Source organism: Telmatherina bonti, assembly GCF_933228915.1.
Source record: "Telmatherina bonti genome assembly, chromosome: 14".
Taxonomy (NCBI): domain Eukaryota; kingdom Metazoa; phylum Chordata; class Actinopteri; order Atheriniformes; family Telmatherinidae; genus Telmatherina; species Telmatherina bonti.
This window is the reverse complement of record NC_136612.1, coordinates 9017661-9036127: the sequence shown is the minus strand read 5'-3', so window position 1 is coordinate 9036127 and position 18467 is coordinate 9017661. Positions and strand designations below refer to the sequence as shown.

At 44.6% G+C, this 18467-nt stretch overlaps 1 protein-coding gene across 1 annotated transcript in view; it reads left to right on the top strand.

Annotated features, from left to right (window-relative positions):
* The window catches only part of tanc2a (tetratricopeptide repeat, ankyrin repeat and coiled-coil containing 2a), a gene marked incomplete at its 3' end in the record, with an annotated part of 73517 nt that extends 55052 nt beyond the window's left edge, over positions 1 to 18465 (top strand). Inside the window, exons 15-29 of the mRNA XM_079252587.1 lie at positions 755 to 951; positions 1022 to 1130; positions 4387 to 4509; positions 4613 to 4750; positions 5212 to 5310; positions 5517 to 5708; positions 5801 to 5894; positions 8998 to 9131; positions 9204 to 9327; positions 10034 to 10209; positions 11207 to 11339; positions 14189 to 14280; positions 14358 to 14492; positions 14568 to 14668; positions 16686 to 18465. Coding sequence (XP_079108713.1) covers positions 755 to 951; positions 1022 to 1130; positions 4387 to 4509; positions 4613 to 4750; positions 5212 to 5310; positions 5517 to 5708; positions 5801 to 5894; positions 8998 to 9131; positions 9204 to 9327; positions 10034 to 10209; positions 11207 to 11339; positions 14189 to 14280; positions 14358 to 14492; positions 14568 to 14668; positions 16686 to 18465 — 3627 coding nt within the window. The remainder of the gene's footprint in view (positions 1 to 754; positions 952 to 1021; positions 1131 to 4386; positions 4510 to 4612; positions 4751 to 5211; positions 5311 to 5516; positions 5709 to 5800; positions 5895 to 8997; positions 9132 to 9203; positions 9328 to 10033; positions 10210 to 11206; positions 11340 to 14188; positions 14281 to 14357; positions 14493 to 14567; positions 14669 to 16685) is intronic.
* Between the last annotated feature and the right edge of the window lie 2 nt (positions 18466 to 18467).

Here is an 18467-nt window from a genome sequence, read left to right as displayed (position 1 = left end):
ATCTTCAGCTTGTAGAATAAAAAGAGTAAAATTTTATAAAGTTTAAAATTTATACATAAATAATATAATTTTATATATTGAATAATTAAGTTTATATTTTCTTTAAATTTAAGAATGATTTAAATTCTAATACATTTTAACATGTTTTATATGTTTTATTTTAAATTTTAATCTTTCTGCTTATTCCTATTTATTTCATGTTTTATTTTGTTCAATATTTTTAACTTATTTTGATTTACTGATTTACAATAAAATTGAGATCAATTTCAAAATGTTATCATTTTACTGGATGATTTTCACATTTTATTAGATTTTTAAAAAAAATATTTTAATTTATCGTTAATTGATTAATAATTATTGAGGTAACCTGTTCAGTTTATTGTACTATTGATTTAAGGTTTTTTTTTTCCCAACTTTACCCTATAACATAACTATAATCATAAGGTTTTATAGGTAGAGATGCATAATCAATCAGCAACGTTATGAGATCATATTTGGACAGATGTCATACTTTTACCTCCGGCAGTTCTGCTGTAAGGCTAGTGATGGGATATTTACAGTGAAAACTTGCTGTAAATCACAGTGATGAACATTTTACCACAACGTTCTCTTCATATTGTCATTGCAGACATGTTAGCATGCTAAAATTAGCATTCAGCTGAAGTCTTTCTAACTGAAACATGTCATGGTCATGTGACGTGTTTTTGTCTTTTCGTGCTCAGCTGTTAAATTTCCGTCTCATCCCATCTTGTAGTTGTTTGAGGTGGTGAATTCAGGATATCTGAGCGGAGGAACGATGCAGTGGACGGAGTTCTCGCAGCGACTGGAGCAGCTCTCTTCCTTCCTTCTGCGCCGTAGCGACGGCAGCAGGATGCTAAACCACGCCTCCTTCAGGGAGTGGCTGGTGTGGAGGGAGGAAGGGCAGGACGACAGATTCCTCTGTGACCCCAGGTACAACCACACCTGGAACAGCTGGAAGAGGATGGGAGGGAGATTTTCTCACCGATGTGTTTGTTTCCAGGAGCGGACACACTCTGCTGGCCTTCTGGCTCTGCAGACAGGACGGGAAGCTGAGCCGACAGCAGACGCTGGAGCTCGGACATCACATCCTGAAAGCTCACATCTATAAGGTCTGTCTTACACATGTTCTCTACATCAAACCCCAACCAAGTCCCACGTTCTGACCCAGAAAATCTCATTACACTTTAAGGTTAAGCTGTAAAAATGTCGCCACCTGGACGTGCAGCTTGTTTCCACTCGCAGCTGGACACGTGTGCAAACACCTGGAGGGGGGTTAGAAACCGAACCCGGCTCGGAGCTTATTATCAGACAAACATAAGGAAGTACTTCATGCTTTAACCTGCGCTGAACACAAAATTAATGGCTGGAAAACGTTTATTGCCTGGGGTGAAGAAATCGCTGTTAGCGTCTAATGATCTGATCAGAGACACGAATTTTAACGAAGCAGCAGATGGTTTTTCACCGGAAGCTTCTGCCGGGTTTCACCGCGTGGCAGCTGCTGGAAACTGATGGCAGGTTGGTAGGAAATTAAAATCCACCTCATTCAAGTTTCAGGAGAAAATTTAATTTAATATATATGATATTAAATATGACATTTTATTTTAATATCAGATGATTGATCATTCATCTGATAATGATGGAAAAAAAACTTCCATGCACGGTGTGGTTGACATTAACGTACTTCCCAGCCAGTTTTCCACAGGCGACCGTCACAGTGAAAACATTGTAGCAACAGCTGCTCGCAAAATGCCACACGCTTGATTTGCGTATTTATGCATCATCTGGATGATTAACGGAGACGTCCGTCGACTGCTGTGGCTACGTTGCCGTGTAGCAGCTACCAGTAAATTATAATTATAGTAAATTATAGTCATTTTTGCCTGTAATGACTGAAAAAGGTCAGAACGCCTGGATAACATCAGTAAATCTTCAAAGAAAGTTGTCTTTAACAGGAAAATGAGAAGACTAGCAGTAAGTTGTTGGTGTTTGACACATCACGTAAACAGATAATATGTGTCATCTGTTTAAATGAAGAAACACCAGCAATCTACTGTGAACCAGTGAGACCAATAAAAACAGTTGGTCCCAGAAACACGTCAGGAGAATTGCCGCTTTGCCGGATGTCCAGTCTGTCGCTGTGTTTAATGGGGTTTTATCGCTGTACAAGTTGTCTTCGGCCGTTTTGTATCAAACATCTAATGAGCAGAACATAAGTATTTTCCTCGGTTCACTTGAAAGTGGAAGAGTTTAAATATCTCAGGTTCTTGTTCATGAGTGACTGAAGTGTCTTTGGGATCGAACCTGCGTACGCCACCGCGTCTTTGGGTTCGAACCTTCGTACGCCATCATGTCTTTGGGATCGAACCTTCGTACGCCATCATGTCTTTGGGATCGAACCTTCGTACGCCATCATGTCTTTGGGATCGAACCTTCGTACGCCATCATGTCTTTGGGATCGAACCTTCGTACGCCATCATGTCTTTGGGATCGAACCTTCGTACGCCATCATGTCTTTGGGATCGAACCTTCGTACGCCATCATGTCTTTGGGATCGAACCTTCGTACGCCATCGTCTTTGGGATCGAACCTTCGTACGCCATCATGTCTTTGGGATCGAACCTTCGTACGCCATCATGTCTTTGGGATCGAACCTTCGTACGCCATCATGTCTTTGGGATCGAACCTTCGTACGCCATCATGTCTTTGGGATCGAACCTTCGTACGCCATCATGTCTTTGGGATCGAACCTTCGTACGCCATCATGTCTTTGGGATCGAACCTTCGTACGCCATCATGTCTTTGGGATCGAACCTTCGTACGCCATCATGTCTTTGGGATCGAACCTTTGTACGCCATCATGTCTTTGGGATCGAACCTTCGTACGCAATCGTGTCTTTAAGATCGAACCTTCGTACGCCATCGTATCTTTGAGATCGAACCTTCGTACTCCATCATATCTCTGGGATCGAACCTTCGTACGCCATCATGTCTTTGGGATCGAACCTTCGTACGCCATCATATCTCTGGGATCGAACCTTCGTACGCCATCGTGTCTTTGGGATCGAACCTTCGTACGCCATCGTGTCTTTGGGATCGAACCTTCGTACGCCATCGTGTCTTTGGGATCGAACCTTCGTACGCCATCGTGTCTTTGGGATCGAACCTTCGTACGCCATCGTGTCTTTGAGATCGAACCTTCGTACGCCATCGTATCTCTGGGATCGAACCTTTGTACGCCATCGTATCTCTGGGATCGAACCTTTGTACGCCATCGTATCTCTGGGATCGAACCTTTGTACGCCATTGTGTCTTTGGGATCGAACCTTTGTACGCCATCGTATCTCTGGGATCGAACCTTTGTACGCCATTGTGTCTTTGGGATCGAACCTTCGTACGCCATCATATCTCTGGGATCGAACCTTCGTACGCCATCGTGTCTTTGGGATCGAACCTTCGTACGCCATCGTGTCTTTGGGATCGAACCTTCGTACGCCATCGTGTCTTTGGGATCGAACCTTCGTACGCCATCGTGTCTTTGGGATCGAACCTTCGTACGCCATCGTGTCTTTGAGATCGAACCTTCGTACGCCATCGTATCTCTGGGATCGAACCTTTGTACGCCATCGTATCTCTGGGATCGAACCTTTGTACGCCATCGTATCTCTGGGATCGAACCTTTGTACGCCATTGTGTCTTTGGGATCGAACCTTCGTACGCCATCATATCTCTGGGATCGAACCTTCGTACGCCATCGTGTCTTTGGGATCGAACCTTCGTACGCCATCGTGTCTTTGGGATCGAACCTTCGTACGCCATCGTGTCTTTGAGATCGAACCTTCGTACGCCATCGTGTCTTTGAGATCGAACCTTCGTACGCCATCGTATCTCTGGGATCGAACCTTTGTACGCCATCGTATCTCTGGGATCGAACCTTTGTACGCCATCGTGTCTTTAAGATCGAACCTTTGTACGCAATCGTGTCTTTAAGATCGAACCTTCGTACGCCATCGTATCTTTGAGATCGAACCTTCGTACGCCATCATATCTCTGGGATCGAACCTTCGTACGCCATCGTATCTCTGGGATCGAACCTTCGTACACCATTGTGTCTTTGGGATCGAACCTTCGTACACCATTGTGTCTTTGGGATCGAACCTTCGTACACCATTGTGTCTTTGGGATCGAACCTTTGTACGCCATTGTGTCTTTGGGATCGAACCTTTGTACGCTCTGAGGTCAGATGCTGTTTAATATGCGCCTGTTTGGTGTCAGTTGGAAACCATGAAGACAGATGACTCGTCATGTGATCAGTAGGAACTGATCAATATTTGTTTGTTTTTAATCTAAAATCTGCGTCATTTCCAGGGTCTGAGTAAGAAGCTCGGGGTTTCCTCCTCTGTCCTTCAGGGGCTGTGGCTGTCCTACAGCACGGGTAGCCTCAGTCCGGTTCTTTCTTCACTGCGTAACCTGTACACCCCCAACATCAAGGTAGCACACACACACACATACACACACACACACACACACACTCAGTTGTTCATGTGTTGGTTAGCGATTGGTGAGCTGTAAGTCTACCTGTCTACCTGTCCAGGTGAGCCGGCTGCTGATTATGGGCGGGGCTGATGTAAATTACCGTAGTGATGTCCTCAATAATGCCCCCCTGCTGTGTGTGCACGCCCACCTGGGTCACACTGATGCCGTAGCGCTGCTGCTGGACCATGGAGCTCAGGTCCATTTTTATCTTCACTTTTAGTTTACTTTTATTTATTTTCTTAGTTTTATTTCATATAATTTCATTCAAATAAATTCAGTGCATTTCAGTTAAATATTATTTATATTTCTATATTATTTATTTATATATGACATATTTTAATTTTTTAAAATTTGATCTGTTTATTTTAAAATAATTTTGGTTTTACAATAATATATTATATTTTATTTTAACTTGTATTATTTTCATCCTCATTTTGTTAATAATTCTATTTATTTTTATATATATTTTATTTTGCTTTATTTTATCATTCTTTATCTTATGTAGTATAATTCAATTTATTTGATTTCATTTTATTGAAGTTATTTAATTTAATGAACTTTAATTTAATTTAATTTCTGTACAGTGGTTTTATCGCATTGACTTTTGTCTGAATCTCTCTGAAAGCCGAACTTTCCGCCTCTGTGTTGAACGTTTAGGTTGATGCTCAGTCCACTGATGGTTTGTCAGCTCTGGGTTTTGCCGCCGCCGCCGGTCATCTGGACATTGTCACCATGCTGAGTCAGCACAGAGCCAAGGTATCTGTCTGCTGGGTTCAGTTTTAGATAAACTAAAAGGTCCTGAAACTCAAAACTTTTTTGAAAACATTTTTAAAATCAGTCTGAACAACTTTATTTAAAGTTGTTGGGACACCATCCCCTCCTTTACCAGAAAATAAGATGTGATGTCATGTTGGAGCTGCACCATCACTTTAACGAAGTCTCCATCTTGCTTGTGCATTCAGGCGGGTCATGTGGACAGCTCGGGTCGGTCCGCTCTGGTCCTGGCAGCCCAGCGGGGACGTCTGGAGGTGCTGCGCTTCCTGTTGAAAAGCGCCGACTGGAGCTGCACTTCCTGCTGCAGCCAGCGGGGGGCGAGCAGGAGCACGGCGGTGCAGCAGGCGCTGGTTGCAGCAGCTAGCATGGGCCACGCGGAGGTTAAACACACATGAAGATTTCATGATTGTCATGAGCTGTTTTTCATCCTCTTGGGTTTATTTCTAACAAATAAACTTGCGTTTGTGTGCAGATGGTGTCGTATTTACTGGATCTTCCAGAGGAAGATGAGGAAGAGGAGCAGAGACCTGAGATCAATATATTCGACAGTCTTTGGGGAGAGACAGGTACCTTAAATATGCACAACACACCTCAATAAGTATTTCATGTATTAAATGTTGCATCTCATGCAGCTTTTGCAAGTAAATAAAATATATAAACGCAAAAACTGACAATTTATCCTGGTCGCAGCAAATAGAAAGTAAACAGACGTTCGATCTGCAGTAGAACTTAGAGGCTGACATTAACGTCAGGGTGTGACATGAAGGCTCATTTCCTGTAACACGGCCTGATTTAATGGTTGTTTACATCATTCATAATTCAGCTGGTTGAGCTCTGTGGTCTGAGCTGCGATGGGAGGACAGCGGGGTGGTCAGCAGAGCGGTGGGTGGCATCTGGGCCTCGGTGCTGACATCTAGTGGACGAAGCCGAGTATTTCACCTGCTTCATTACAGAGATACTCCTCCGTTTCTGGATAGCTGCTCAGACTAGCCTCTCTTCGCCTCCGCTGATGTTATCAGAAGTAAAACACTGGATGCTACATCCGTGTACGTGAGTCTGAATGAGGATTTTCTCCTTGAGGATTGGCTGAGTGGTGATAACATGCTCCAGTGAACAAATGTGATGGTCAAATGAACCAAAAGGAATGTATTATTTAGCAAGTTCCTGCCCTGGTCATGGTGGCTCTCTTCCTCTGCCTTCCTTTCCTCGGCTCGCTCTCCGTTTTTATGGCGTCCCGCCGACCCTGAATTTGCCTCCATTGGTTTTGTGATTGGAAATGTTGGAAAAGCTGCAAACTCCTTAAACTTCACATATTTTCAGCCTTTAGCAACATGTTCACCACTTGTTCTGGTCTTTAGTGACTTTAGTGGTTTTCCACTTCAGATGTGATGCAAGTAGAGATGTCTCGATTACTTCATTCACAATAAATCAGTGCTACAGTTAATTAATCATAAAGTTCACTCAATATCATCACTTTCCATAAAGGAATATGTCTGAATAGTGATGTAATGATACCAACATCATCTGTCCGATACCGATTCTGATACCTAAAGTTGAGGTATTTGCTGATACTGATACCAAGTATCAATTTGGTACCTGTGTTATTTTATTAGAAGGTCTTTATAATTTATGATTTCGTCACATTTATCATAGGGTTTGATGTTTCATAATGTTGTTGTCATTGAATGGCCTCGTTTTGGTTAAACTATAAATCAATAAATATATATAAACATATCACAAACAGTTGGGATTTTCAACTTTCAGGTAAAATTGACCAAAAATGTAAAAAAATACAACTACACCGATATTATGTCATTCATGAAAGACAAATAAAAAGAACAATTCAGTGGTAATTCCATTGTTCAAATCAATTTATTGACACAAAAGCTAATAAAAGTGGTGTGTTTATCACAAGAAAAAGCATCAATGTGTCAATAACTTGTCAAAATGTGAACCATACGATGCCAACGACAAGATGTCCACAAGATGTCGTGGAACCGGGACGTTTAGTGGTTTATTTGTGGTTGCGACGCTTCGTTTTGGGTCTTTGTGGTTAATCATCCTGTTACAGGACAACATGTTGTGGAAAGCTCAAACACCTACAAACTCCTGGTTCTTTTTGACTTAATGAAAACCCAGATGCTTTATAAGGTTGCTGGTGAAACTTCAGCATGTCGCTGTTTCACCAGAGGAATTTTCTAACAAGTCATGATGCCATGTTGCTAACATAATGCTAATGCTAAATGTTAGCACACAGCAGGGACACGTGTGCAGCTGCTTTTCGCCGACCAACTCCAACTTCCTGTGTCTGTTTGTGGTGGGAAAAACAGGATTATGATTATGTTTCCGTGGTAATGGATGGAGTTTAGACAGGAATACTTCTGGATCCCATTAAATGTTGGCAGGATTGGCGATGCTAGTATCAGTATCAGCACAACTCCAGTCTGAACCAGAACAGCAGATTAATGCAACATAACAACATAACATAACACACATAACAACACCGGTCAGGTTGCTTCGTTTGCAGGACGCCTACGTGTCAGAGAGGAAAAGTATAGCGGATAATTTAGTCAGATCTCTTCGGTTAGAGAAGGAAACCATGGAGGACGACTCACTGGCTGGTAAAGAAACCATTAAAAAGTTGCAGAAAAATGAGTAAATTAATGGAATATGTTTCATTTCCTGCAGAATCGGCGTTGAGATAAACCATAAACTCCCTGTAACTGGGTTAATGTTGACCTAATGACTCTCTACAGGAGCCTAAACCTAAAGCACCTGAAGTTACATGAACACCTTTTTGTTGCTGAGGTTACTGCGCCCAATGATTAGTCGTTACCTTTTACTGCCCTCCATGTGTATCTGAAAGCATATAAGTCTGTCAGCGATGATTATCTGTACGTTGTCCATAGCAACCGGTGTAAGGAATGAATGAACCCTCCAGCAACACCCCTCGCCTGGAGGAAGGGTCCTGGATCGTGATCACCAATGCACAGCGCTGTCATCTAGTGTACAAACTGTATATCTACAAATCCTCTTCCAGCAGGGACCCCAACCCTGGTCCTGGAGGACCGGTGTCCTGCAGGTTTTCCAAGTGTTCCTGCTGCAACACACCTGAGTCAGACACGTTCTGTACATGTCTGCTACATACACATAGATTTGAATCAGGTGTGTTGCAGCAGGGACACTTGGAAAACCTGCAGGATACCGGTCCTCCAGGACCAGGATTGGGGATCCCTGTTTTACAGTATCGCTGAAGCGTTACATGGGGTTCATATTCTCTTCTTATATCAACAGTTTCTTCTTTCAGATGAAGGAAGATTTAGTTTTTACCTCAAGCTGTTTGGACTGTCGGCGTCAGACTGCCGATCCTCAAACCGCCTTCCATCTGACAGCAGGACGTGTCGTTTATCAGCTGTTTCGTGGCCAACCTGGCGTGTTTGGTAGATTCTCCCGGTTAGGAGCGAGACGACTGTGAAGTTGGGATGATAATCGCAGAGTCGTGGCGTCCTGAGATGTGCGGTGAAACAAGCAGCTTTGTCGGCTCGGTTCCTCTCGGGTTCCGTCTTCGTTTCTCAGACCGGATCAGAGTTTTCCTGTTGGGACCTGATGATGCGATGAGCTGCGAGGTTGTAGACAAACCGTGTGTTTCTGTCTCTGTTTGCGTTGCAGCTCTGACGGCGGCAGCCGGACGTGGTCGGCTGTCCGTCTGCAGGCTGCTGTTGGATCAGGGCGCCGCCGTTGATCAGGGCAACAGGCAGGGCGTCACGCCGCTGTTCAGCGCCGTCAGACGAGGCCACTGGCAGGTAACGGCACCGGTTCACACTGAAGCACCTGATGGTCGCTGTAGGAGTCCTGAGTTTCCGCCTCTCCGCCAGGTGGTGGAGCTGCTGCTGAACCACGGCGTGGACGTGAACCGGGTGGACCAGCAGGGTCGAACGGCTCTGATGACGGCAGCCTCAGAGGGACACATGAGCACCGCCCAGCTGCTGCTGGATCACGGTACGATCACGTTCCAGTAAAAACAATCAACGCTTCCCATTTGTTCTTAAAGGGGCAGTACACCCAACATGTGGTTCTGGATCTGTAGACGAGATTAGTAACGAAACCACCTGTTGATAAAACTAGTATTCTTTTCATGCTGACTGGGAGTAAAAGAGTTGAGCTTCTACATGCAGTTTTTACATATTTAAAGAAAAAAACTAGCAGTTTTAAGGGTTAATTAAGAATAAACGAGTTGAACTCTTCGTCATTGTGTCATGATGTGGTTTGTGTTGTGCCTTAGTTTCAGGTTTCCTGTTTTATTTGGTAGTTTTTCCTGTTTGGTTCCCTTGTTTGTTTAGCTTTATTGATTTCCTCATTGAGTTCACCTGGTCTTGTTTCAGTTCATTCAGTGCACCTGGTTCCCCCGTGTTTTTATACCCCTCAGTTTTAGTCTTGATTTGCTGTGTCATGAAACCTGCGTCAGACCTGATGGGATGGAAAACTGGGAAAGACGTACGGAGCTTACTGTGACTAAAAACCAGATCATAGTTATAGTCCTACTGGCTTCTTGACAGGATCCCAGTTAACCTGTTGGCATGGCAACAAGCTGTTTTCAGTTCATTTCAACATCAAACTGTGTGAAGTTTCAGTAGGAAGAATTTTCTGTCTTTACGTCGCATCAGCGTGATTTGCATCAACAGTTAACAGCTGGATCTGTTTCCAGGCGCCTCGCTGGACCAGACCGACCGGGAAGGGCTAACGGCGCTGAGCTGGGCGTGTCTGAAAGGCCAACTGGTTCTGGTCCGAGAACTGGTGGAGAGAGGAGCGGCCACGACGCACGCCGACCGCAGCGGACGCACTCCTCTGGATCTGGCCGCCTTCTGCGGCGACCCGGAAGTGGTTCGTATGAACACGCAGACGTCACTGTTTCGCCCCGGTGGTCCCAAGCCGGGGTCCCCGACACGCCTCACATCCAGACTGGTTTACAGGAAGCCACGCAGAGACGAGTTCAGGCAGCGCCGTCATTAATGAGACGCGTCTGAGAAACGCCAGCCTGCAGCTGAGTCGTCCAGTCAATAAGACGAGCTGGTGATACTGGTTTACTCAGAGAACTGGAGTCAGTCTGAATGCATCATGTCAGCTGAGACTGGTTAGGTTTCATCTCCAGGTGGGCCAAATGGGAACCGGGGAAAAAGAAACAAATCTTTTCTTTTTCACATTCCAGGAATGACGCTTCATTTTAAAAGTTGTTAAAAACCATCAAAAAGCTGCAGAGATGTTAAATAAAAGGCAGGAAATAGGAATCCAGCATTCAGGAAAGACGCTTGGTTTCAGTAAAAAACAGGAAAAACCCGAAGAAGCCTGGTTGCTACGGAGACATGGAGAAGCCAGGTAGCTCCCAGGCTGCTTGCTGGGTGTGTGTCAGACTGAATAAATACTGAAGTATTACTTTATGTTAAATATTTGATCAAACTGTTGAAAATGAAAGCAGCAGATGCGATAAAGAGGCAGATTGTTCTTCTTTCTGCTTCTTTTCATTTATTATGTTGCTGAAAATAAAATAAAAAGGTGAAAAATAAATAGAATAAGTTGTGCATCTCTGCTTTAGCGCATCGTTTAGCCCGTTTCTGTATTTTAGTCCGCTGTAAATCATCTGTTCCAGAAAATCAGCATCATTACATCAGCGTTGATTAGAAAAATGTTTATATTTATCATTTCATGCAGAAAACCTGAGAGACTTTAAACAAGTCTAAAGACTTGTTAAGATCAATCTCTTTGGTCACGTCTGCCTCCAACATCCATCAGACCCTCTGATAAGAAGAGAAAACATCCCTTCCTGCTTCATCAGGAAGCGTCCCGCCGCCGCTGTAACGACTCCTACCGTTCCTCTGTGCAGGTGCAGTACCTGGTGGATCACGGTGCGTCGGTGGAGCACGTGGACTGCAGCGGGATGCGTCCTCTGGACCGGGCGGTCGGCTGCAGGAACACTTCCGCTGTCATCGCCCTGCTTAAAAAAGGAGCCAAAATAGGTAAAAACTGATGTTTCCATGGAAACCAGCTTTATTTATGAGACTTCGCTGTGCGTCGGGAACATGACGTCCAGCATCCAGTTTCTCCTCCCGTTCAGCATCATGGAGGCGGTGGAGCTTTTTAAACAAAGTCTTTACAAACCCATGAAACCTTTTTAAATCTTAATTATTTGGATGATTTTCTGTAATGAACACATTAAATGTGCACATATTGTCGTGTTGTCTGAGGGGAACTCGGCTACTGTTTCCACTTTCAGGCTTTCCTGGTAAATCATGTGAAAAACACGTCTAAAACACGCTGGAAAGAAACGGCTTCACTGCATTAAACTTACAGGAGAAGCAAAGAGTCGTTATGATGCAGAAACACAACGTTTCTAATAACTTGTTGATGTTTCGGTCCCAGACGTGTTCCTACACCTGCCGTAACGTGTTCATGCAGCAGGAGGACTAAAACCTGCCAGTCTGCAGCTTTGCCATCATGTTTCCTTTTAGCTACTTTTAAAACCAGAAAAAAAACTGGAAAATGAAGAAATTTTAATCTTTACGTCGTCTGTAGTGATCCTGTGAAACCAAGGCAGAAAGTCAGGAAGGAGTTTCCATGGAGCTTCTGTCTCCGTGTGAACCAAGCAGCAACTTCCAGGGGTTAAAAGTTAAACCAAAACCTGCAGTCCCCCCTTCATCCACTAGGGGCTGCAAAACAGCAAATCCCCATAGACTCATTCATTCATTTTCTGAACCGCTTAGTCCAACTCAGGGTCGCGGGGAAGCTGGAGCCTATCCCAGCCGGCTTTGGGCGACAGGCAGGGTACACCCTGGACAGCTCGCCAGTCCATCGCAGGGCCACCATGTTAAAAAGACCAACTTCCCAGCAGGAATAAAGACGTTTACAGCAGGAATAAAGACGTTTACAGCAGGAATAAACATGTTTACAGCAGGAATAAAGACGTTTACAGCAGGAATAAAGACGTTTACAGCAGGAATAAAGACGTTTACAGCAGGAATAAACATGTTTACAGCAGGAATAAAGACGTTTGCAGCAGGAATAAAGACGTTTACAGCAGGAATAAAGACGTTTGCAGCAGGAATAAAGACGTTTACAGCAGGAATAAACATGTTTACAGCAGGAATAAAGACGTTTGCAGCAGGAATAAAGACGTTTACAGCAGGAATAAAGACGTTTACAGCAGGAATAAAGACGTTTACAGCAGGAATAAACATGTTTACAGCAGGAATAAAGACGTTTGCAGCAGGAATAATCATGTTTACAGCAGGAATAAACATGTTTACAGCAGGAATAAACATGTTTACAGCAGGAATAAAGACGTTTGCAGCAGGAATAAAGACGTTTACAGCAGGAATAAAGACGTTTGCAGCAGGAATAAAGACGTTTGCAGCAGGAATAATCATGTTTACAGCAGGAATAAACATGTTTACAGCAGGAATAAACATGTTTACAGCAGGAATAAACATGTTTACAGCAGGAATAAACATGTTTACAGCAGGAATAAAGACGTTTACAGCAGGAATAAAGACGTTTGCAGCAGGAATAAAGACGTTTGCAGCAGGAATAATCATGTTTACAGCAGGAATAATCATGTTTACAGCAGGAATAAACATGTTTACAGCAGGAATAAACATGTTTGCAGCAGGAATAAAGACGTTTGCAGCAGGAATAAAGACGTTTGCAGCAGGAATAAAGACGTTTGCAGCAGGAATAATCATGTTTACAGCAGGAATAAAGACGTTTACAGCAGGAATAAAGACGTTTACAGCAGGAATAAAGACGTTTACAGCAGGAATAGACGTTTACAGCAGGAATAAAGACGTTTGCAGCAGGAATAAAGACGTTTACAGCAGGAATAAAGACGTTTGCAGCAGGAATAATCATGTTTACAGCAGGAATAATCATGTTTACAGCAGGAATAAAGACGTTTGCAGCAGGAATAAAGACGTTTACAGCAGGAATAAAGACGTGTACAACATAAATGCCAGTGACGTTACTTGTCCATCTTTTTATTTGCAGTCTACGGTTTGGACAGAAAGAAGCATCAGCGGGGTTCATTTGTCTTTAAGTGTCTTCTGCATTAATTAAATGAAATTTGTGGACTTGTTGGTACCAGACGTCCTGGAGGCAGGATGTTACAAATATGTATTTTAGTCTCTCTTCTCACGTACCCACACTACACACCAGTGGTCAGTGAGGTGCGACTGATGTTTACGTTTCTCTGCTACAATCATTCTGTAAAGTCGTATCAGGCCAGCCTTCAGTGCATTTTATCTTTCAGTCCATACTGTTCAGCAGATGATGCTGCAACAACAAGTTACATCAGCAAAGATCCAGCAGAAGTCATCCAGTAAAACAGCTGATCTACAAGTTTTTAATCCATAAAACAAGGGTTTTAAAGGGTTAACTTGTCCAGCTGTCCAAACACACAGTTAGCAAACGCAGCAGAGCTTCAGACGGTTCAGTAAAACTACAACAGACATAAAATCATGTCAAATCTGGACATGCTTTCAGATAAAAGTGTGTTCTGAGGAGTGATTTTTAATTCAATCTATTTATTGTCCTCAATGGGAAACTTGATTTACAGACAGGTGATTCAAAAATCACACAATAAATCCAGTCACTCGCAACAACCATGATTTAAACACTTTAAAAAAAAACATTTAAAAGTCTAAATATCAATTTAACCAAAAATGTAAATCGTCTGGAGTGTACGGAGCGAATGTCTCAGTCCTTCTTTTCCAGCTAATGTCAGCAAATTCAGTTAAAGTTTATGATGAAAACCTTCATCAGAAACACAAAGAGACGAGTAGTTTAACTTGTGTTGGTGTGTGTGTGTGTTTAGGTCCTGCTACCTGGGCCATGGCCACTTCGAAACCTGACATTTTAATGGTTCTGCTGAGCAAAATGATCCAAGAAGGAGACAAACTTTACAAGGTAACGCACACCAGCTCAGTCAGACGAGATCCCAGCTATCTGATGCAGCTAACTGTGTGTTTTCTGTGTGTTTCCAGCAAGGGAAGGTGAGGGAAGCTGCTCACTCCTATCAGTCGGCGCTCCAGAAGTTTCCAGGAGACGAGCTGAAGACCTTCAAACAGATGAGAGTGTGTGTGCTGCTCAACTTGTCCCGCTGCCGCCGCAAGATGAACGTCAGTGTTTCCGTCCTGCACGCATGATAAAGTTTTTCTTGCATCCGACCATCATGACCTCCTTTCCTCCTGCAGGACTTCAGTCTCGCTGAGGAGTTCGCCACCAAGGCTCTGGAGCTGAAATCCAAATCCTACGAAGCGTTTTATGCCCGAGCCCGAGCCAAGCGGAGCCGCAGGTAAGCAGGTGTTTCCATTAAACTGTGTTTTGCACATTAGTCTCAAGTCTCATGAAATCTCATGAGAGGAACGAGGTATTACGGAAATTGCGACTTATGGAAGGCAGCCACTTAGTTATTTTGGGGTTTTCTATGTGCTGTGGAGATTTTGCTACGGCTTTCCCAAGCTTTTCTCACATTTTCTTTTCTAAAACTCTGAAATTTGCTGGTTTTTGTTCCACACCGCGCCATCTTTGCGGGAATTTAACTGGTCATGACACCTCACGTAACGTCTAGGGACAAGTAAATGTGATAAGTGTTTCCATTACACTTTTACGATATGCTTCTTTATCTAAACATCTAAGAAACCACCTCATGAGAGCGAAAGACTTTTTAACAAAATTTGACACTTTTCAAAATGTTTCCATTCGCGGCTTTTTATTGCGATATTTAGTTTTTGCGCAATTCTAGGTGTAATGGAAACGCACTTACTAGTCTGAGTGCCAGTATTTGTTTCCTCATTTCATAACTCTTCCGCCCTGAAACCGAAGAGCAGAAATTATGTGACAATCAGCAAATATACTGATTTTTTTTTTTTTTTTTTTTTTTTTTTGAAGGGTAAAAAACTGAGCGTATTCCGACGTCTTGAGGGACCACCACACCACTGGTCATAACGTCTGTAGCTGTAAATAGGAGTCCAGCCTTATTCCTTAATTTTGTTTTTATTTTTTATGTTATTATACTTCCTAAACTGCCTGAAAGCCCAGTGGGCTGTCAGACCAGGTTCTCACAGCTGGACGTTAAGGGCCTCGCTCAGCGACCCACAGTCGCCCACCTTTGTAGCTCGTCCAAGGACTCGGTCCTTGGTCCTCTGGATCTAAGCCCACCTTTCTAGCCACTAAACTTCCTAACCTAAAAAATGGAGCTAGACAGAAAGTAAATAAATTACTTCAGTGGTGTGGAAGTTCGCTGCTTTTCTTATTGTCACAGTTATTCATATTAAAACCTGGAAGCTGCGACTCTGAGTAACACGTTTTTTTAAAGAAGTCTTTCATGAATTAAAACCTGTGACGGACCACCACCTATCCAGGGTGTTCGCTAGCCTCCAGCCCTTCAACCCTGCACTGGAATAAATGATGGACGGATGGATTTTCAATCTGATCATTGTGTGTCAAGCTGTTAGATATAGATCTAATATATAACGAGACAGAAGGTGTAGTTATTTCTAAGTGCTCTTCTAATAAAATAATAGTAATATATTAAGTTTATTTGTACAGCACTTTATAAACAACTGCTACAAAGTTGTTTAGCTGTTTTGTTTGTTTTTTTTTCTCAAAGTATTGGGATTGATTGTCAAATAATTGGCTGAATGACCGTTTCCATGTGTATTTGTTGTGGGGTTTTTTTTGGTTTTTTTTTTAATAAAAAGTTTTTACATTTTCCTTCGCCTTTTCTATCATGTTTCTGCAATAAGGTGTGTTTGGTTTTTTTTCAAGTTTGTTGTGCGGCGTCATGTGTGAGATAAATTAAATAAATAAAAATATATAAATAAATAAAAAGTATTTCATGCTGAAGCATGAAAATCAAGTACAGCCATTTAAAACGATGACAGACGTACAAAAATCCTCACAAACGAAATAAAACGAAGGGCGTCAAATAAAATCATAAGAGGCTCTCAGATTAAAGTCTGTTTTAAAGTCTGTCTTTAAAAGACCGACTCTGCTGATTGGATTTCCTCGGGCAAAGAGTTTAAAACCTTAAATCAAGTCTCTGGAACAACTAAAAGTCGTGTTTCAGAGGATCTGTCAGGGCGTGTCAAAGCAAACGCTGATGTTTTCCCCCAACAAGCCAGCAGATGGCAGGATTTGTTCACTTCTTTGCCGAGTGTTGGACCACAGCGAAGAGATCTTCATTTCTACTTTTCATTTGTGGGTTTGGAAAAGACGGCTTACCGTTGCAGCCGGATCAGATCTGATCTGTCAACCAGGTTTTTGTGTTCATTTGATCCTCTGAAAGCTGTTTTCTTTTGTCCTCTCAGACAGTTCCATGCCGCTCTGGAGGACCTGATTGAGGCCAGCCGCCTGTGCCCGTCCAACCGGGAAATCCAGCGGCTGCTGTCTCGGGTCAAAGAAGAGTGTCGCCAAGCCGCCCAACAACAAGACTCCCATCATGTTTATCAACAGAAGGTGTCTGTGTCGATCAACGAGGCCAGGTGCAGGGATTCAGGCTGCCTGCAGGTGCAGGACAGGGAGGGGCTGACCGAGGAGGAGGAGGAGGAGGAGGAGGAAGGTGAGAGGGAGGAGGAGGGAATCTACAGGGAGGAAGACTCTTCTTCTCTTCAGCCTCCACACGGCTGTCACTCTGGGGTGCCATCACCCTCCTCCCTCTCCCCCACTCACATCCATCATCACCTCCACAGTCCCACCCACTCGACATCCCTCTCCTCCTCCAGTCAGGCTGCACCTCCACCCACCTCCCCCACCTATCCCCATTTCAGCCCTCCGTCCTCCCCTATAAAGCATCACCAGCGAGCCGGCCAGATGTTTGAAGGTGTGCAACACGTCTCAGCCCTCCACCACTCGGATCAGAACCAAGGGCTGCACCAGAACCAGCCGGTGTCCAACCAGAGGTCCCTCCAGAAGCAGAACCCCGGCCAAGCTCAGTGGCTCCAACAAGCCATCGGACAGGTTGTCAGAAGCAGTCAGCCGACTGCATCTGTCCATTCTAGCATGGTTTTGGGAAGCTCTGGCTATTCCCAGTTTGCCCATCTGCCCCAAGAACTGGCAGAACTGGGGGAAGGTTTTGGCCCAAACCCCCTGGATGTGAGGCCGAACCCCCAGGTACAGTCCGGTCTGAGCTCAGGAGCTCCATATGCATTAGATGATGACCCCGCTGGCCAGACAAGAGGCGGATCTGCCTACGGAAGAGGGTCGGGGGCGGAGAGGGGGGGGTTGAACCGGTTTGGCCAGTCCCGACAGTTCAGCCGGAACCAGTCCAAAGCCGCTTACTACCCAATGGAGGTTACCGAGGCAGCAATGGGGCCTCCTGATCGGCTGCAGTCATCGCACGATTACCAGTATCACGCCCAGGGTGGGTCTCGTCGCCCACTTAGCGCACACCCCGCCTCCTCTGCTGCTCCGCCCCCGAGGCCTCTCATGCACTCCCAGAGCGTGAGCGTCCGGTTTTCCTCCAGCAGCGGGAGCCTCGCTAGCGGGCAGTCGCCTATCCACGGCCCGGGCTTCAGGACCTCGGCCTCGGCCCAGCACATGGAGCTGCCTTCAGATTCTGTGGGAGGCATCACCGGTTACCACGACGATCTTTTTCTTACGTCCTCGCCGCAGTCTGAGGCGTGCATGGCAGGAGGCGGGACCTATCCTGGGGAGGTGGGGCGCTCCTCCAGGAACACTCCTTTTATGGGCGTAACCGACAAGACTGTAAGGGTGCACCAGCAGTCCCAGCAACAGTCTCCGTCCACGCCACCGACATGCCTCAGCCCGTCTCGCTCCTGGGCCGTGTCTTCAGTGGACACGGTCATCACCTCGCCAAGCAAACACCCTGCCAACCACGGAGGCTTCCCTCCCCATCAGCCTTCCTCCATCGCCTACTACAACCGCAGCAACAACAACGGCTACCATCTCCACGACAACCAACCAGACTTCTACGACGTGGTTCCAGGCAGCGGTCGGCATGGAGACGGTCCCTGCCAGAATCCCTCCTATATAGACGTGAAAGTGGCCCGGGCAGTGCCAGCTGTCCACAGGACAGGTCCCACGTCTCCGGTCAAACCAAAAAGACCGTTTGTAGAGTCCAACGTGTAGAC